Genomic DNA, 21,316 nt, shown 5'->3' on the forward strand with positions numbered 1-21,316 from the left:
ACTGGGAGTTGAAGGAAATGTCCTGATTATTTCAACGGCAGCTGAAATGTTCAGAGAAAAGTACTAACTTATTATAGATACAACTGATTCAATGTAAACTAAAAAGGTGAGTAAATGGTACTTCTTATCAAAGTTTGGTGAACACGTTTTTCATTTTCATTGATAAATGAAGTTGGATGCGATCTGATTTCTACTGGACACTTGGCAAAGCATTTTTTTTCCTGACAGGAATTAAATGGATGTGATGGTCAGAAACTGCACTATTATTAACAGTACCCATTTGGAGCGCTTGTTGAATGCATTTGGAAGCTCTAAAGCAAAGGACAATTGATTCATTTATCGTCTCTCGTGAGTGAGTTGAACTGAGGATGGAGCCAACAGAGACCAAATTTGTTTCTGCGACTGGATCCCATACGATCCAAGGGTCCCAAACTTGGTAAAAAAAAAAAAAAAGTCATGAGGTTATAATTGTCAGAATTACAAGCAGATATCATGAGCAATAACTTTTTTTATTAATATTTTTTGCAGTGAATACAAAATAAGAAATAAAAAAGAAATGACTTTGTACAGTCTCGGCAGATAACATACTTAGATTAATGCTGCCTTGAAAAACCAACAAATCACAAATGAAATTCAGTCAAAACGATTTCAAATTACACAAATGCAAAAGTTCACCTGTTATGATACATTGTGTGAATCGAACACTATTCATCTGTAGGATGGCATTGATGTGGAATGAATTCAATACAAGTCTGGTAGCGAAGAAATGAAAAGAAATGATATCAAGCTTTGCTTTCCCCACATTCTCATCAAAACAAGGGTTACGATTTCACACCTATAAAATCTGTGTTAAAACAACATAGCTATTTACACTGTACAACAATTTCAACACAAACAAACATGTTGAGACACAAAAAAAAAAAAAACAAGCATTCTGCCTGATTTGATCAGTCCATACCTGGACGTCAATACCCTTCTGATTGAGGTTGTGGGGCTTGCGGGGCGAGGCAAAGTGCCATAAATCAGAAATGCTCAAATCCAATTGAAGCCAATATGTCTCACTGAACTCGATGGCAGCAACAGTTCAAAACTGAATATAGCCGGGGACTAAAACGGTTTTCATTCACATTTTTAGTGTTACCACTTGCGCTGTCCTTTTTATTTCTGTGTTGGATTTAAGAGTAAGAATGATATCAATACTGCCACCAAGGGGTTGGGCTCACAAATGTGGCACAACATCTCATAAATGTGTTGACCAAACAACATCACATCACCTACATACCATAAATTCCATGAAACACAATGACCAAAGCTGAGAGCGCGCCGGGTGGTTGCTAACGTTCACGGAATTTTGTTTCACATTTTCACTCACATAACATGATTAAAAGCCTCTTTTCGTAACCTTTCCCCAATCCAAACCATTTTTAAAAAAATACTCTCTGCAGTGCTGCTCCAGCAGCGGGAAAAGAATTACAGAAGTTAATAATGAACGACAATTTGACTCGAACAGAAAACACGCAATAATGATTGGCCAAAAACTGTGGTCGTAAAAATGAATGCCATCAGCAGTATTACAGGATGACTACTCAGGCTATTTCCTCTTCACCACTTTAGCCCTTTCATGCACCCATAATGATAACCTGTAACCTGTTAACATGGTAGGCTGTCCACAGTAGTAACCCTGAAAGGGTTAATATCGGGTTGTATTGCTGGGGCACGTCCCTACAAAAGAATCAATTCGTGCAGAGAGAGAGAGATGATAACAATACATTGTCAAAAGTACCTTGTGTGTGGTCTTGGCATACGTAAAAGTACAAATAAAAGGACCTAACGGAAAGTACATTAGCAACAACAGCAGCGCTTCGCTTTCATACAATACTAGTCATGGTTGAAGGAGGGAGGGGGCACATTCTACATGAAATAAAGTACACGTCTTTTAGAAAAAGCAGATTGCCCCCACCTACACACCTGATTACAAGTCAGGTTATTCTATGATGCAAAATCTGTACAAGCACTTTAAATTGTGCCAAAAGGAAACAACGGGAAGGCAGTAGTAGGGGAGTTTTTTTGTGTGTGTTTATAGAAAGAAGTACTCCTTTGGCAGCAGGAAAATCAAACAATCGTTTCACTTACATTATAGTCCCTTCTATTTTGCTATATTTCTCCAGAATATGTTTAAATATGAATCATTTGGCAATTAGTCTTTCTCATGCACATTCTCTGGCCAATTCTCCTGACATCACATATGACTTCCTGTTGAACCAGAAAGCGCACCTCTCTTCTGGAAAAAAAAAAGGAAAGACTTTTTCAATGGGCGTGGCAGAAATACAATGGTAGATGCTTCCAACAATGTTGTTATTGTTGTTTGACTCATTTCAATGGAACTTATTCGAAAGCAGGGCTTTTTTTTTTTTTTTTTTTTAGCATAGAGTGGGATATCACTGTACAATCAATCACACCTCTGTTTGTTGCTGCGACTCAGTGATGATGGTTACCCCTCGACGCAGCTCGTCCATACTGTCAAAATCGCTGCCCTGTTCGGAGTCACCCAGCCCGCAGGGGGCCGACACGTCCGACGCTGACGACGCTCCAATTGACAGCCGCATATTTAGCGACACAGAGTCTCCGTTATCCTCAGTTTTTGAGCTTACCCCGCTCGCCGATGTACTGAAATCCCCGTGTGCTGCCTCCCCGACTGGAAGCGGATGGGGGGGCAGATATTGACTAGGGTGGAAATGGGGCCTGCCACGCTGTTGTCCAGTGTCACCAGAACTCAAGGTGCTCTCCTTGGAAACCGGCAAGTTGGCAGGTAGCACAGTATGAGGCTCTGCATAATCCTCCCCAACGGGCAATGGAGGCGGCAATTGGTCTTGGCTGAAGAATTCCTCATGGGGAGGGGGGTAGTCGCTGTCAACGTCGTAACCCCCCAGATAGTAATCCGACTCTAATTCACGAGCGCTTCCTCCAAGTCGCGCTGCTGTGCCCACTGCAATGCCTCCAGGAGGAGCCTCGTAGCCCTGCACCTCTTCGATGTCTGATAGTTTGGTGCTTGGCATCCAGTCTGATGTGTCCCAGTGATATGCTGGATGGTAGAAGAGGACAAGGTTAGCGACAAGCTGGAAAGTGAAGCTTCCACATGGAATCAGTCATCACTGCCAACATCCCCCTCTCCACAATGATTTGCAGCTTTGCAATCCACATGCCTTGGGTATGCGTAAGGTCACACATGCACTTGCAGCAAGAATACACCAAAGCGGTGAAGGTCATTGACATGGCAAGCACTTCGCAAAACAACACTGGGTTTCAGAACTGCTCTGGCATGCACACAAGAAGCCGTTAAGGGGCAGGATCACAGCATGCTTCAGTTCACGGGACTCAGGGACACATTACAACTTTTGACACGTTAGAAAAGCATGTATAAATATTTGGTAAAATGTCCTCTTGATTGATGAGGCAGTCATATAATCACGCATTTCTTGACAACCAGACGCTCTGTTCAATGACTTTTGGCCTGCCTCATGAATGCATCTATCGAGCCTGAAATCAGGGTTCCAAAATACTGTACAATATTGTTGATAAATCCACCTGAAATTTGTCATAAACTTGCCATTTTGAATGAAGTAACTCTTTATCATATATTTGCTGAGGGGTCATTCTCAATTACACAAGAAAGCAACGTAGACAAAATAATGTTTCTTATTACTCCTGTGGGAAGCGAGAATGGAATATCCTGAGCAGTGTACACTGAAGCCAAAGCATAATTCTCCCAACAAAAGGAAAACCTACCATGGACTGATTGAACAATTGAGCAAGTTGCGATGGAAGATTAAAAAAAAAAAAAAAAAGCCCAGAAGCGACAGCATGCCTCGAATCAGAACGCAAACTGCATAGCGACTGAGAATGTGGAATTTTACATCCTCAAACTTGCACAATCACCGGTATGGAAGAACAACTGCAAACAGCACGATAGTAGATGTGGTAGGGCGAGTAAGGGAACAAGCAAAGAAGGGCGTTAGGCAGAAAGGAGGATGACAAATGAGTGAGTGTCCTCTGCGGCCATGTCAACAAGCTGTAGGAGGAGGGCACAGAGCTCAGAGGAGTCACATGAATTTATCAGTGCCAAAAGACCATCTGGGTATTTATAATACGATACAAAGAGTAGACGCATTATGTGAGCTGCCGGTGGTGCGCCAAGTTCAAGCCTCCGTATCATTTTTTGTTTCCGGGGATAATGATAGTTGGTTGGTTGGTTTCGGGACGAAGGGATTTGCACTTTCAGGTGTTGCAGCACTTCACTGGCTCCCTGACACCAAGGTGGGTGAAAAGGGAGGGCCTGCTCGCACAAAATGGCATCCTAACGACTTGTGTCTGTTTGGTGCTGGTAGTGATTAATGAAGGAATTGCAGACTATTGTACTTTAGTCAAATAGAAACGTTGGCCTGATGCTCGTCCAAGAGAAAAAGTTCAGATGCTTGCTGCAAACGTGATGGAAAGTAGGTCATTTGATCTTGCCCCGGGACAAGAACGTTGCCGCAGTTGGATTGATAGCATGCCGTTAAAATACCGTATTTTCCGCACGAAAAGGCGCACTGGATTATGAGGCGCACCTTCAATGAATGGCCTATTTTGTAATTTTTTTTCATATTTCGCACGCACTGGACTATAAGGTGCAATCTACAATGCGTCCACTAGATGGCGCTACAGGTAAGTTTTGTCCGTCTCCATGCCTTCTCTTCTTCCGTTCGACTCGAGAGGCGTTCATGACCGCCTCCATAAAAAAAGTAAATTAACGATTACTTCGATGAAGCTATGAAAATTGAAAATACAGTAATGCATCAAAACATAAAATCACAAAATAAATTCTATAGCTCCCCAACAATTTCTTTTGGCATTTCCTTGATGTTCTGTTTTGATGCATTATTTTCAATTTTCGTAGTTTCATTGAAGGAATCGTTAATTTACGTTATTCCGAGGCGGTTATGAACGCCTCTCGAGTCGAATGGAAGAATAGAAGGCATGGAGACGGACAAAGACGTACCTGTATTTGTTGAGACTGAGAAAACCATTAACTCATTCACTCCCAAAGACGTTTTTAAACGTCTTTTCAGACTTGGTCTAGAATTGGGTGGTACTGAATGAGTTAATAACGTGTGCGTTTTAAAAAAAACCAACACCACAGCTCTCCTTTTTTCGGAGCTGCGACAAAAACCTATTTAACAAAGCAGCGACATAGTTCACTGCACCAACAGCATGTTATACCATTGTAAGCATATCTCCAGCAAGGAGACATCTTGGGGTCACATATTACCGTAATAACCATACACAAGGCGCACCGGATTTTAAGGCGCACCATGAGCTTTTAAGAAAATGGAAGACGTTTCGGTGTGCCCTATAGTGCGGAAAATACGGTATTAAAATATGAATGTGTTTTGTCACTGGTCATCATTTGGCTCAGACAAATCTCCAGATGCATTTGAAGTCAACTCCTTGCGAGCGAGCGAGAGAGAGAGAGAGAGAGAGAGAGAGAGAGAGAGATGGGTGGGAGTTTTCACCTCTGTTGTAGGTTTGACTTTGGTCCATGACTGACACTGTCAGATGGAAGAATAAAATATGAGAAGTTTGAAGCATTTGGACATAGGTGACTCGTTTGTTGCATGAGCTGGTGCAAAGGTCTTAGGCTACCATTAGCTTTGCACTTTTCATGATAAAATTTCATAGCATAGAATCGATACAAACACTAAATATTTGTTGAGGTACTGTTACCAGGATTGCAAAGAAATAAAATATGTCTCCAAAAGGGAAGGTCCGCGGACCAGGAAAGGTTGTGTTAAATGTTGGTAAGAATCTGTATAAAGGTGCACATACTGTGTAGCAGGGGTGTCAAATTCATTTTTGTCGTGGGCCACTTTGGAGTTATGTTTTCCCTCGGCGGGCCGTTATGACTGTGAAACCGAATAAATGTTGAATCATCTCTTTGCATAACTTATACACAACGAATTGATAGATTACTAATGTTGAAATCTGGCAAGCCTCCTCGCTGCCCATCTTCTACTCCCTCCTCAAAACTCACTTGTATTCTTTGGCATTCGACTCAGGATGACTTCGATTTGTTCTTGGTTTTACTGTTCGGTGCTTTCTACCGTCTTTGTTACCGATTTGTTTTTCTGTTTATTGTATATGTTAAATTGCTCCATGTACAGCACTTTGTATGCAGCGATGGCTGTTCGAAAGTGCTCTATAAATTGAATTGAATTAAATTGAAAAAAATACGTTTAAAATTTCTTTTTTTTCCAGACAACGGTATTTTTTGGTGAAGTTTCTCTTCAACTCTTACCCGGCGGACAGTTTCGGCTGTCACTTCAGCAGTCATCGGAGCTGTCACTGCTTCCGTGTGACGTGTCTTAAAAACAGCTATTTGTTTGTTCCTTTCTTGTTGAAGTGTAAACAGGCTTGCACAATTGATGCAAAATCGCAACATCATTTATTACACGACAATTTGACATTTCAGTCCAGATTTTAGCAAGGATCATGCAAGTTGACACACATGATTTTCTTTCGTGGGCCACAAAAAATGATGTGGCGGGACGGATGTGGGCCCCTGGCCTTGACTTTGATACTTGTGCTGTCTATACTTATAGACTTATATTCCTATGAATTTATTTTCGCTGTCCATCACAACTCTATGAATGGAGCTCATCCTCCACCACTAACAAAGTTTGCTTGGTGACTCACAAAGAGTTGCACGAACAACCACAAATACGCTAATCCCCTTTTGGTGGCCCTGAGCTGACAAAGAGAAATCATCGTTGTGTTACTTTCCCTCAGGCAACAGCATTGTGGGCAGAGATTTTGTCTGAGCCGATATCTTTAAATTTAAAGGAACTTGTAATGAGAGTTCAAGCGATGGGCGCTCAGTGGAAAGTCCTCAAAGCGCAGTCAAAAGAAACAATCATCAGTGAAAGGAAAAGAGCGGAAGAGTCAGAGGTGAGATGCAAAGTGGATGAGGCATGGTACCTTCACTTTCGATTGTGTCGACAGCGTCATTGACCAGTCGAATGACGGTCACTATGGAGGCTTTTGGAGGGAGAAAAAGAGATACGTTTTGAAAGACAGTAATTCATGGTGACGATTTAGGACATCCACTCAAAATCCCATCCGTTGGGATCCCCGGGCCTGGAACAGAAGACTACCTTTGGCAGCCTTAGACCTGAAGAGTTCTCTCACACTCTTTTTGCGCCAACAAATGGAAAATGAGCAACGCCAGCAACCCAGCATGCAAATGAGGTAACATTTCAAATGGAAAATAAATCCTCGAGGATCAAAGAAAATAATTAAATGAAATGGGGAGAAAAAAACAGTGCAAAAAAATCAAAAAAAATCAGTCCAACTGGAAAATCATATTGGCTTGAAATAACTGGTCAAAATGAACTCCTTCGATTATTTGGCAATGACGGTGACATTTCTGAAGCACAAGTGTTCAGAAAACTGCGCCGTATGGAAATCATGGCAATGCAATCAAACCAAGACACAAAGCCATGTGCAAAGCTCCAGACACGGGCAGCACGACACACAAGTCACGGTGAACGATTAAAAACCCTCATCTGCAGGAAGTGCAGCCGACTGTCCGAACAACCACGTGCTTTGGAAAAGACCCCCCCCCCCAAAAGAAATTCACGATATTGTTGTATTCAGTGGTGTGACGTTAGGACATTGTGCGTACATGCAATCAGTCTGACACATTCCCGTTCTATAATGAATGTTACGGCTTACGGCACCGAAAAGTGCCAGTACACGAAATCAAGAGGGAGCCGTTTAAAGCCCCTCCCCTGCTGTAACGATTTCAATCAGGTGATATGAAAAGAAAATGAAGAATCGCACACCTATTTCATCAATCTAAAACAGTCTTGTTTCCCGGTCTCTGAAACCGCATGCTTGCTTTCATCTGCAGAGAACCAGTTTTGTTTATGGCAAACGCTGCCCCCAAAATGCTCGGTGCGCTTGAGTCAATGAAGCTAAAAGGACAAAACGCATGCATCGGAGAACTCATTCTGTGGCTTGGGCGCTTGGTGAGCCGCAGCTCCGCAAAATAATGGATGAGACACAGTTGGCTGTGGAAGTCACACAAGGGAAGCTTGGAGTCAATGTTTCCATTCCTCCTTCTCTTCTCATTGACAATTCAGCCGTCTTGCATTTTTGCATCCTCATTCTGCTCGTGTGCACACTGGGGACATGTGGTCTTTGTGTTGCATTCTATTGGAAGCCAAGCATCTCACCAATGTATGAACCCCGTGTTTATGGAAATCATTTGCATTTCAATGTGAAGACGCTTACCGAACAAGAAAAAAAACATTTTCGAAGACCAACAATTAATAGAGTTGAAACTCAAGGGATATTTGAGATTCAGAGGGTATTACTAACAACGCGGTACAAAAGGAAAGAGAGAGTGTGTATCTTACCGTTGTCGTCGCAGGAGTCCGAGTGAAAGGAGCTTAGCGACTGGACCTCTGAATTACTGCCTTTGTTGCTCCCTGAGAGACAAGTGACTTCCTCGGCCATATCAACCATCTTACCTGTAAAGAGAGGATCAGAGGGAAATTATTACAACTGCATTATGAAATGTGTCTTTTTTTTATGGAATTAGAAATGAATCCGCAATAAGTGAACCGCGAAGTAGCGAGGGATCACTGTACATGTAGCTGCATTGGGATGCAAACGAATGAATTTGTCTCAAAACAGCTTGAACCCGATGATGGCCGATCAAAACAAAAAGTTACAAATCTGTGTGATGTCGGTGATGATTTGAGGGAAATGCCACATTCACCCTGCTAAAATGTTCATTCATCCTGGAAAATGATTTTCTACCCACCGACACAAATGCACTGAATTCATTCTCAGACTGGGGCCTACCGAAGTGATTTTTCTTTCTGTTCATGGAAAAGGTCTTGGGCCCCATCAGCTGGGTATGACAGCGATGCGAGTTCAAGTGATGGATGCTGTGCGGGAAATCTTTTGTCATTCCAAAAACATGCATGCTAGGTTAATGGAGCACTCTAAAAATCGTCCCGAGGTGTGATTATGAGCGCAAATGGTTTTTCGTCTTTGTGTGCCCTGCGATTGGCTGGCAACCAATTCAGGGTGTACTCCGCCTACTGCCTGAAGACAGCTGGAATAGGCTCCAGCACACCCTGCGACCATTGTGAGGATAAGCGGATGGATGGATGGATGGATGGCAGGATGCAGGTGATATAAGAGTATCTTCAACAAAAGTGAATTTGACTGGGATTGTACACTCACAAACACTCTCACCCTCATCGCTGTCCCACGGGCTCTTTTGGATGGAGTCACAGTCTGATCGACAAGGAGAAACCGGAGGTAGGTTTGGGGCCACGCTGCACACCACAACCCCTCTCCTTGTGGACCCCGACAAAATCCTCGGCGACTCTGGGTGAAAGGTGCTCATCTCTGTGTGCTCCACTGTGCGCCCATCCACCATCTTTTCCAATGTCGACCGTGGGTCACTCTGGAAACAAGGAGTGTACGCCATCGGCCTGACAGGGACCTGAGGAGGTCCCATCATCCCACCCGTTCCCACCATGGTGGGCCCGAGTCCAGTTTCCGAGTAGAGATTGATGGGGTCTCCAGCGGTGCAATGCAGAGTCTTAAACTGAACACCATTGGCTTTGTTGAGAAGGGCTGCTGTGGCAGGGTCCTGAATCAGCGACAGGTTGTTTCGTGAGTAGCTCTTTTGGAAGACCTTCTTGCGGAATGCGATAAAGAGGATGATGAGGGTGGTGATGACAAAGAGCACCACGGCGATGCCAATCAACTCCTCCTTTCCGACCACCGCGTGCCCAGCTTGCATATCAGGGACGACGACAGGCCTCAGGCTGCAACGCTGGCCCACGAAGCCCGCAGTGCAGTTACAGTAAAAGGAACCGTGTGTGTTGACACAGATACCACCGTTCTCACACTCGCCCTCGGGATTGCTGCGGTCACATTCATTCACATCCTTCTCGCAGCTGTGGGATGAAGGGTTGGAGAAAAGGGGAGAAACTGTGATGAGAAGAATGGATGAAGAACAATGGCCGCACAAATTATCTCTTGGCTGTGAGCTCAAAAACGTATTATTATTATTTTTTTTTTTTTTTTTGACAGGATTTTAATTTTTTTTCTACTCCTTGTGAGCCCATACTGACCGATCAGACAACAGGTTTGCCAGCACCATACATTATGGGACCTATTTTCTCAGACATCATCATCATCTTTATTATATTTTTAATATGTCCCTGTATTGCAGCACAACTGGTGTGGAACACTCATAGTCTCCATCTATTGTGCTTATGCGTATGCTCCAATACTTTCCATGGCATTTGAAAAACAGACAGCAAGTTGCAGGTGGTATTAAAAAAATTGGGGATTTTTTTTTCTTCATTCAATGTTAAGTGAGGTCACCGTAGTTTAAAAAGTGAATTACACTCAAATGGAAGTTTTACAAAGTCAAATTATGTATCGAGATTAAGTTATACATCCAATAATCTTGAATGTCTTTTGGCACACTTGTACATCTGCAGGCCAACTAACAAGCATGCACGTTATTAGGGTGGGGGTTGTTAAAGACTGTAAACTGCGTTTAGAGCAAATTAATAAACACTGTTAAACACTGACACACGAATGTAATATTGCCCTCATGTGGCCATAGAAAGAAAATCGAGATTTTTCTTAATATGTGGACTTTTATCTCTCAAATTGTTTTTAAATGGGTTAAATTGTTAACATTTGGACACAAAATTATACATTCTTATTATTCTGTTATGATTAGCCCATTTGTACTCCATGTTGTAAATCCCTTTGCAGTGTTAGTACGACAGATGTAGAGGCAGAATCTTTTCACAACTCATGTTCAAATGTTATGTTCTACATTGGTAGATATTATTTTTTTGAATATGACTGGAGAAATTAGGTGGGTTTTTTTTGTTTTTTTTGCAATTCTCCTAAATTAAGAAATAGAACCAGCCACGAGTTAACTCATTCAAGGCCAAGTACCGGTATGTTTTTTTTAAGAATCCAGGCACGAGTTTATGTATGTTTAACGTTTTTTTTCCCACGTGTTCGGCGACAGAAGGGTCTGAACATGGCTGGCACTAAATGAGCTAAAAACAAAAATGAGTTTGTATGTTCGACTCAGACCTGACATTGTACAGCCACATTTTTCGACAATAACAAAATCGTCCTGCGATCAACTAAACAATTTACCAGGGATTAAAGGACCGCAGCAATAAGAAACCCTCATCTACACATTTCACTTTATGTAGACTCGACTATGTAATGTAAGAGTGTTTTTAAAAAAAAACAAAACAAAACAAGCCCCCCCCCCCACACTTGTAACTGATTCAGAGTGCTGCTACCTTTTAACAAATAAACTCACACTGGACTGTACTTTCATCCTCTCTCTAATCTTTCACTTTACTTTTAATCTTTCATCTCATTTTCTATAATCTCATTTTTTATCACGTTTGTCTGAATTTCTAATCAAATGAATCGAGTTATACGACGAATTGGCGAAGCCCTCGAGCTAACCCTTAAAGGATTCTCCGATTCAGCGTTTGATTGGAATGATACTCACGTGAGACCCATGAAGCCTCTTCGACAACTGCAGAGGAACGCATTGCCAATCGCCTTACACATTCCACCGTTCTTACATGGGTTGGGCACACACGCTGTTATCTCTATCTCACAGCGCCCTCCGGTGTACAAGGGCTTGCAGCTGCATGAGAATCCTTGCAGACACGGGAGAGACAAAAAGGAGAGACACAATTACGAATTTTGGCTTTCTGCACACTGCAGAAGTTGCACGACTTGACTAGTTGCTGATAATAAGTAGCTACAATATTGTAATTTCAAAAACTGACCGGAGGAGCAATAATCTGCTGTGTATTCAATAACAATGGACAGTTCATACTGTACACCGGATTTAATCTGTACATACCAGTGGCGGGCCGTGCATTTCAACCTTTGGCCTTCAGTGACGTTGCACACATTAACACAATACAGAAGAGGCTCGTCAAGCAGCACTTCATTTCAGGAGCATTTAAAACCATCAAGTATGCATTCACAATTAAGAGCAGGAAACTAAATTTATAGATAGTCAAAAATAAAAAGATGATTTAAAAATACGAAATAAAATGCCACCCAAATTACGCTGTGTGATCTTAAGTGCAGGAAACTAAATTTATAGATATTGTCAAAAATAAAAAGATGATTTAAAAATACTAAATAAAATGCCACCCAAATTACGCTGTGTGATCTTAAACAAGTCTGTCCAATAAATTGCGCAATGTCGCAGTTTCATATAAGACACCAACCAAACAATAATAAAACAAACTATTCTTTGAAAATAAAGTAAACAGATCATTTGCACTTTGAGAATAGGCTATACAACAGCAAATAACTGAAAATGTTGAGCAGCTGAGATTGAACGAACTTTCGTGCACGAAGGTGACTACAATGCGCCATTATAAATTGCAGGTGAGCAGATTTATTTGATACATTTTTGTATCTTTGTCATTTTATTTTGTTACCATTAATTTAATACGAACGAAATAAAATGACAAGAAGAAATGTAAAATAAAATTCATTTACTCACCAATGTAGTGCCTGTTCAGTGAGCTGCACATCTACGCGAGTGTCCCCAAACGTTTTTAAACGCACCGTAGTTTGTAAGTGCCCAGCCGTGCTCTGATGTTTCCTTGCTGCCTTGGTAAACAACTTAAATGGGTAAACCCAGTGTGGCTCCAAACACCAAATCGGTCAGTTGCAAGCAATAGGCATTCCCAGCAGTACAATTTGCAGCTTTTCTCAGAGGCTGTGAGCCACGGGTACCGTTCATAATTGCTCGTCTGAAAATGACGGACAAACCCTTTTGCTTGTTGGGACAGGCTAGCTAGCGCAGGAGTTGGGCGACCTCTTCGCACAATATCCAGCTTTTCGTGGAAGGTTCGTCTTGAAAATTGTGTGGAAAGTAGTTCTGCAACTAGATCAACGTCTTCTTCTTCGGCCATTTTGGGTTAAAATGCAGTGATAGCTCCCTCTAGCAGGCGCTAATCCAATCACCGAACGCGCACATCCAGTCTCAACGTAAGGCATTCTAGCTGGCCCCGGTGCGAAGACTCGTGATCTGATTGGCTATTGCAACCTGACTGTGCCCGTTCATTTACAGCGCACAGGGGCCTGCTCTGTTTAATCTGAAGGGCAAATTAAATTTACCTAACAACACAAGCTATCTGAAACATGATTGGTTAAAATCTCTACCATAATAAATAAGTTATTTATCGAGTGGCTTTCAATGTTATTAAAAATAACATTGAAAGCCACTCGACTAAGTGGAAATAATATGACGTAAAGAATACAGAGAATAATTTGGTTTACATATTTATGAAAATAAAATAACATGAATTAAATTTATGTTATTGTATGAATGTTTAGGCCAGCAGAGAAGGCCTTGCTGGCCCTGAGGGTCCGCCACAAGTACATACATACAGTATTAGACACATGACGACATAGGTTGGGTGAAGGCTCGCCCGCTTTTGCATGTTACTATTGTCAGTCAGAGAAAACTATGCTTCTTCTTATTGTTGCTTGGACAGCCAGGTGACATTTGTAACGTTCTTCTGTCTTCCTTAGTTCCTTTAATTTATAATTTTTGTTTTATTGTTTGTTGTTGTGGTCGACTTGTTAGCGCAAGGGTCGGCAACTCAAAATGTTGAAAGAGCCATATTGGACAAAAAAAAAAAACAATAAAAAAATATGTCTGGAGCCGCAAAAAAAATAAAAGCCTTCTATAAAACTTACAAAGAAGGAAACACACGCTGTAGGAGACTGGACTGTCTCCGAATTGTTATTCATTCCTTTGTTGTGTGTTCACAAACGCTCCCATAGAATTTATTTTGTGATTTCCTCGCTTGATTTTTTGGTTTTGGTGCATTTTTTCACTTTTCTTAGTGTCAGTGAAGTCATCATGAATTTCCATTTTTTTGGAGGCTGTCTATGAACTCCTCTCGAGTTGAACGAGAAGAGCGAAGGCACGGATTCGGACGCAGACTTGCCTGTGTTTGTCGAGACTGTTAAAAGCATAAATAAAGTGTATGTTTAAAAAAAACACCACCACAGCTCTCCTTTTCAGAGCTGCAACGTGTATCTATATCTATTTGAGCTATCGTAGCCTACTATCAAAATCTTTTTCCATTTTAAACATTTTTTATAAAGCTCCAGGGAGCCACTAGATGTCGCTAAAGAACCGCATGCGGCTCTGGAGCCGCACGTCAACCTCACAGTGCAGAGATACCGGGTTCAATTCCAGCTCAGGCCTTCCTGTGTGAAGTTTGCGTGCTCGCCCTGTGTCTGCATGGGTTTTCACCTGGTACTCCGGTTTCCTCCCACAAACATGTATGGAAGGCTGATTGAACACACAAAATTGTCCTTGGGTGTGAGTGTGAGCGCAAATGGTTGTTCGTCTATGTGTGCCCTGCGATTGGCTGACAACCAGTTCAGGGTGTCCCCCACCGAATGACCATAGACAGCTGGGATAGGCTCTAGCAAGTCCCGTGACCCTTGTGAGGATAAGCGGATCAGAAAATGAATGGATGGATGGTTGTTTAGTGTTGTATGAATTCATTTTGCTCCATGTACAGCACTTTGTATACAGTGGTGGTTGTTTTAAAGTGCACTTTAAATAAAGCTGAGTTAAGTTGAGTAACTTGGCCAGATAAAGAAATCTGTCGTCGTTCTGGGCACACCAGTAAGTGGCTTCTGCAAGCGTGGTAATTTACATTGTTTGCATATAATCACATAACTCTTCGTGTGGGGTCGAATAATTCCATGTTCTCCTTCCAGTGGTTCAAAATCTGGCTCAAGCCTGTATTTTCCCCTAAACTGGTTCTCACTCACTTACCAAAGCTGCTCATTCAGAAAGGGAAGATACTTTTTTAAAAAAAGTCTAGTCAACTACCAGCCAAGCCCTATTAAATTGTGAGGATATTCAAACAAGCACAGTCTTTTGGGAAAATACAGTACATAAAACCCACACAACATAAAAAAGGACATGCGGATGCATGAAAAACCAGTGTACCGGAGCACTCTTTCAACAATAGACGCACAAAGCAAAGCGGCACATTTTAGTACGTTTTTACAATCAGAGCCATTAACTTTTCGCAGCATTATTTGGGACAGCTTGAAGCTACAATTACCACTTTTATTTGCCCATAACGGTACAAATTAAAAGTATTGTTAGTCTTGCAAAGACAACAGACACAAGCAGTTGCTCGACCTATTATTGTTCAACCCTTTTAAATCTTACATGCACCCTGTAACCTTACATGCACCAAGTAACATGGTAAACTGTGCACTGTTGTAACCACTGTCCCCGAAAGGGTGAAACTTGTTCTCATCTGGCATCAAATCCGTGTCAATGGGCAATGGAGTGTTCAATTAGCTTAAGTGAAAGTTGGAGGAAGTCAGAGTAGAGCTTAAATTCACCTGTTTACCAGATTTTTTTTGGTACTCTTTGTCAAAAGCTCAAAGATTCCACATTACGGCGCCAGAGCCCTTCCGAACAGAAAAGTAGTCCTTACTCTTGACAGTTTATTACAATACAGTGCCAATTTTTTTTTGTAGCATTCATGTAGAGCTGGCGTTTGAAGCCAAGAAGAAGTAAAAGGAGGTATTTATATCATTGCTGAAATATAGAGGGATGGACAGCAGTGGCTTGATGTACAGTACGAGTTTTATGTTTTCCTTGACCACACTCATAACTCAAAACATTCAAATCATTTTTCCTCACTGAATTGAATGGAATGACATGAATGCATTTCCCCCCCCCCCAAACAAAATCAAATGTACTTTTTAATGAGAAAAATAGCAGACAATAATATATATATATACTGTATATATATATATATATATATATATATATATATACACCCAACAAAGGACCTCTAAATCATTTGGAATAAAAAAATTCAACTGTTTTTGTCACACTTTCTCCTGCAATGTGCTTTTTGCGGTTCTTTCTGGTGTTTTGCCACCTGGGGGAGTATTAGAAAGCCAGATGACTAACTTGTAGTGAAGGAAAGGCAATAACAGTGGTATGTGTTGCGAAACGGTTGGTGTTCAGATATCCGCCGCTTATAAAGAGTAACAGCACTGCCACTCAGATGCTAATTGTTAGCCCATGTGCCTGTGCTTAAGTGCAGCATTTGATTCTGGCTTCAGCCTTCCTGTGTGGAGTGTGCATCTTCTTCCTGTGGATGCGTGGGTTTTCTCCGGGTACTCCGGTTTCCTCTCACTTTCCAAAAGCATGCGTGGCAGGCTTATGGAACTTGTCAAATTGTGTCTGGTGTGCGAATGGTCGTCTGTCTATATCTGCCCTGAGATTGGCTGGCAACCAGTTCAGGGTGTACCCCACCTACTGCCTGAAGAGCGCTGGGATTGACGACAGCATGCCTGCAACCCTCACGAGGGTAAGCGGATTAGAAAAACGATGTTTTGTATGTTAGCAGAGGCTACATTTTAGGCCTTATTCCTTCAAGTTCAGCTGAGTGTGGACAGCTTGAAGCCTGTATGAATTAATCAATTACAAACCATCGTCACATTTCCATGCGCATTTCAGGAGCGCTGTTCAAAATCAAACAACATGTAATCAGCGCTGCCAACTGCTCGGTATTGTCTGTATTTGTCAGGGAAAATCTCTGAAACCAACCTCATTACGGCCGGACCATGTGGGTGTTGCGGATATTTCGAACTAAATCATGGGTCACATTGCCAAAAGAATATAGTTGGAAGATAACTGGAATCTATGTTTAATAACGTGCTGCTTTTGCTGGTGGCTTCGAAGACGTAACACGTTGCTGCGGAAGCAAGCAGACGAGTCCAGTGTCAGCTGAAAGCTCATGACTTGAGGCTCATGCCTGCTAATTTTAATAGATTCGTATTAACAATGGCAAACAAGGGCAGCCACACAAGGTGAAGTTTCATTGGCAAATTAATATGTCCACTGACATGCAGATAACAGATGCGTGCTCATGACAACTTCATCCACCATAGAACAACAAACACCATCACGCTGCATTCTGTGTCAAGTCAGGATCATGATACTTATTGGAAGACACCAAACGTTCACAGCTCGGTGAAGTGTGGCTAATGGTGAGGGACATTTTTATTTACTGTGGTAACAGGGTCCCACAATAATGTTATGGAAATTCCGACAAATCATTCTGAAAGGAAGATTGGCAATAGGTTGGCAGCTCTGTGGAAGCCATTTTTAAAATGAGTTTAAAATAGCGCGATTACGATATAAATTGTAGTGTACAAAAACATTAACGGTATGATATAATCCTCAATCATATCTATCCCTCTTTCACCGAGGAAAATTATGCTTAAGTAAATTCGCCCGATCTGAAATCTTAGCTGACAAAGAATGGTGCAAAAGGTATTAAACTGGTTGAACATGGAGTGCATGTATTATTGGGTACTATATTTGGGCGGGGTGGGTCTTTTTTATTATTATGATGGAGTAAATGGTTATTATCAAATATTGATGCCGGAAAAATGAATACAGTAAATATTCCCATCCCCGGAATTCTATGGAAAGGAATATCCTTCACCCGGAATAAAAACCTATGCATTAACATTTTGACTACGATATTACGTGTTACCGAAACTTGCGTAAGCGGAAATTCCACTACCCGTGACCCGGATGGAGGTGTAATGCCGCGGGAGCTTAAATACACGTAACGCCCACCTGATGCGACGGAAAATACACAACACCGAAAAAAGTTTTCACTTCGCGTTTTTCGATCATCAGATTCTAAACGACGACGTGTAAGTGAGTTTTTATTGCCGTGCGTTTTACTGTAATTGTGAATGATTTTAACTTTATTCTCTTACGTCCCGGAGAATGCGGCGCTAGCTTAAAAGCAGCACCCACTAAACATGACCGAAGAAACGTGTTCGCTTCGCCGTTTTCATTCATCAGATTCGAAACGAAGACGTGTAAGCGACTTTTTATTGGCGTGCGTTTTACTGTAATTGCGAAAGATTTTAACTTTATTCACTTACGTCGTGTAGATCATCGCATCGAAACGTAGAAGAACTGTAACGACTGGAGCGGAGCGAGTGAAATGCATCCGTTTGAGCGAGGCTGGACACAAAGTTAAAAAGATCCAGCAGACACTTGGAGTCGGAAAGACGCAAATCTACGAAACTTTAAAAAACAAGGCATCGATTCAACTCAACTGACAAGCCACCATCCAGCAAGGAAGCAATGCAAATGGCAACAAAAATCCTTCAGTACGCACAAGAATTACCAGACATCGGTGATCAACGGGACAGTTACTTGCAACTAGCAAGAAAACTGTATGACACGCAGGCAAACATTGTCATAAACCAAAGAATGCATCCAACAAAACAATCCAAAATACACATTGTTTTCCCCAAGACAGAAAAAAATAAACATTAAAATACTGTACATATTTTACTGTTGTGATTTTTTTGGGATACACCTGTATTGCAGTTTTTGTTATATAAACAGTTTTTGGACAGTATATTTTTGTATTTTATTGATTGTGTTGTTACACGTGCATTTTGTCAACATACTTGCAGGTTCATAAAGGACATGTACCATGCTCATTTCCCAAATGAGGAATTTCTGTTATCAGGACAAATTGGACAGCGGAAACACGAGTCCGTACTAGAAAATATTTACTGTACTTGATTGGTCGCATCATGTCTGTAAATTGTGCTTTTGGTTCATACTGCTTGCAGTTGCTGTCACTTACCACCAGAGGGCAGGCTGATGCAGTTTCCCCCATTGCGACACGGCTGCTGCAGACAAGCATCAGGGAAGAGGATGCAACCCAACTTGAGCTCTGTCAGTCCCACCACCTCAGCATAGTGCGACCGCTTGTTCTGCAGAGGCAGCTCATTGTTGTTCAGCATGACTGAGTCCAGGCAACCTTGGAAGCCCTCAAGCACTTTTGGGTCCTTTTGGGAGTCAATGAGGCTCCGTGAAGTGGGATGCTGCACCTGAGACCGATGTGGGCAAGTGTCAGAGCAATAACTCAAAACAAAGATACCCATGGGGTATCCAGTCATCGCTTCTACCCTCAGAATTCCACTGACACAATGCCTTCTTTCCCTGCAGTACATGTTACTCGAGTAGTTGAGCAGATCAAAGTGAGTTTTGTTATATCGTTGTGTTCTACTGCAACGTACACTACATTTGCAAATTAAGTGCCAGTAACTAAAGCAAATTTGGACATGCAACAAGCATGAACAGTTTAAATGAAGACCTTCAGATCTGAATACAGTATAGCGTATTACAATTACATTTAGACACACACCTATATATATATGTAAGTGTCATCAGAATAGTTTAGTTGTAAATGAATAATATTTTGTTTCAATCTCAAAGCAAAAGGACATTTTGTATTTGTTTTATGTACATTATGTATTCACGTTGTGAAATATTTATTTTGTCCATAAATTAAGTTTCACCATTTTGATTTTGTGGATATTATCGCGAGACTTGCGATGTGGTAAGGTGGTTCCTGTCCAGTCCGGGCAGACACTCGAACGCAAGACATAAGAGGAGCAGCAGCTTTCAGGACTGTTGGCTGGTTGAAAGTAATTTGTTATTTTTTTGACTGTGTGTCTGTAACTAAATGTAAGACTTGATTGTAATCGTTAGATTTTGTCATGTAGATACCAAAAGTGTATTTTTTGTTGCCCAAGACCTCCGAAGTGGCAGGCGGCAATGAGGTTAACTTTAGCCCACAGTTTTGTATGAGCCTCGTATATTGTTTCTCGATTGTAAATTGCTGAATGTATTTTATTTTACCAACAGTTTTCACGGTGTTGGTGTACCAAGACAACCCCAAAGAGACTATTAAACACCTGTCATTTGGAAACCGTGCCCTGGTTTTGTTACTTTGGAGCTACTATATATATATATATATATATATACAGTATATACCTGTGTGTGTGTGTGTGTACACACACACACACACACACACACATACGTGTATATGTATATACACGTGTGCGTGTGTATATGTATATACATGTGTGTGTGTGTGTGTGTGTGTGTGTATAAAATTCCTCGTCTCACCCCCCCTCGGGTGGTGTCCGTCCCTCATTCAGCTCGGGTCCTCTACCAGAGGCCAGGAAGCTTGAGGGTTCTGCGCAGTATCCTTGCTGTTCCCAGCACTGCACATTTCTGGACTGAGATGTCCGATGTTATTCCCGGGATCTGTTGCAACCACTCATCTAGTTTGGGGGTCACTGCCCCGAGTGCTCCGACCACCACAGGCACGACTGTCACCTTTACCTTCCAGGCTCTCTCCAGCTCCTCTCTGAGCCCTTGGTATTTCTCGAGTTTCTTGTGTTCCTTCTTTCTGATGTTTCCATCACTTGGGACCGCTACATCCAACGTTAATAATAAGGTGGCCAAAGGAAGAGATTCAGACCACGGACGTTAAGACCCGAAAGCTCCTAACCATGCACGGAGGGTTCCATCCCAAATCCAGCACCCTGAGACTGTACGCAAGCCGAAAGGAAGGAGGCCGGGGACTAGTGAGTGTGAGAGCCACTGTCCAGGATGAAACATCCAAGCTCCATGAATACATCAAGGAGAAGGCTCCAACGGATGACGTACTCAGAGAATGTCTCAGACAATGGGGAACAGAAGATGAGGCGCTGGAAGAGGGACCATCATGGGAGGACAAGCCCCTACACGGGATGTACCACCGGACCATAACTGAAGTGGCCGATCTCAAGAAGTCCTATCAATGGCTAGAGAGGGCTGGCCTGAAGGAGGCACTCATCCTGGCTGCTCAGGAGCAGGCCCTGAGCAGGCCCTGAGCACCAGAGCCATTGAGGCCCAGATATACCACACCAGACAAGACCCAAGGTGTAGGTTGTGCAAAGAGGCACCTGAGACGATCCAACACATAACTGCAGGGTGTAAGATGCTGGCAGGGAAAGCCTACATGGAACGCCATAACCAGGTGGCTGGCATAGTCTACCGAAACATCTGTGCGGAGTATGGACTGGAAACCCCAAGGTCAAAATGGGAAACACCTCCGAAGGTGGTGGAGAATGACAGAGCGAAGATCCTGTGGGACTTCCAGATCCAGACTGACAAGATGGTGATGGCGAACCAACCAGATATCGTGATCATAGATAAAGGGCAGAGGAAAGCCGTTGTAGTGAATGTAGCGGTCCCAAGTGATGGAAACATGAGAAAGAAGGAACACGAGAAACT

At 42.2% G+C, this 21,316-nt stretch overlaps 1 protein-coding gene across 1 annotated transcript in view; it reads right to left on the reverse strand.

The window, feature by feature from the left end:
- Positions 1 to 490: 490 nt before the first annotated feature.
- LOC147197778 (protocadherin Fat 3-like) overlaps positions 491 to 21,316 on the reverse strand; it is a 58,207-nt gene continuing 37,381 nt past the window's right edge. Inside the window, exons 17-24 of the mRNA XM_086125774.1 lie at positions 18,831 to 19,077; positions 11,624 to 11,777; positions 9,307 to 10,019; positions 8,457 to 8,570; positions 7,015 to 7,074; positions 5,553 to 5,588; positions 2,460 to 3,082; positions 491 to 2,281 (exon numbers count right to left, since the gene is read on the reverse strand). Coding sequence (XP_085981900.1) covers positions 2,240 to 2,281; positions 2,460 to 3,082; positions 5,553 to 5,588; positions 7,015 to 7,074; positions 8,457 to 8,570; positions 9,307 to 10,019; positions 11,624 to 11,777; positions 18,831 to 19,077 — 1,989 coding nt within the window. The 3' untranslated portion in view covers positions 491 to 2,239. The remainder of the gene's footprint in view (positions 2,282 to 2,459; positions 3,083 to 5,552; positions 5,589 to 7,014; positions 7,075 to 8,456; positions 8,571 to 9,306; positions 10,020 to 11,623; positions 11,778 to 18,830; positions 19,078 to 21,316) is intronic.

This window comes from Hippocampus guttulatus, chromosome 12, assembly GCF_054856545.1.
Source record: "Hippocampus guttulatus isolate MCC_2025c chromosome 12, RoL_Hgut_1.0, whole genome shotgun sequence".
NCBI lineage: Eukaryota > Metazoa > Chordata > Actinopteri > Syngnathiformes > Syngnathidae > Hippocampus > Hippocampus guttulatus.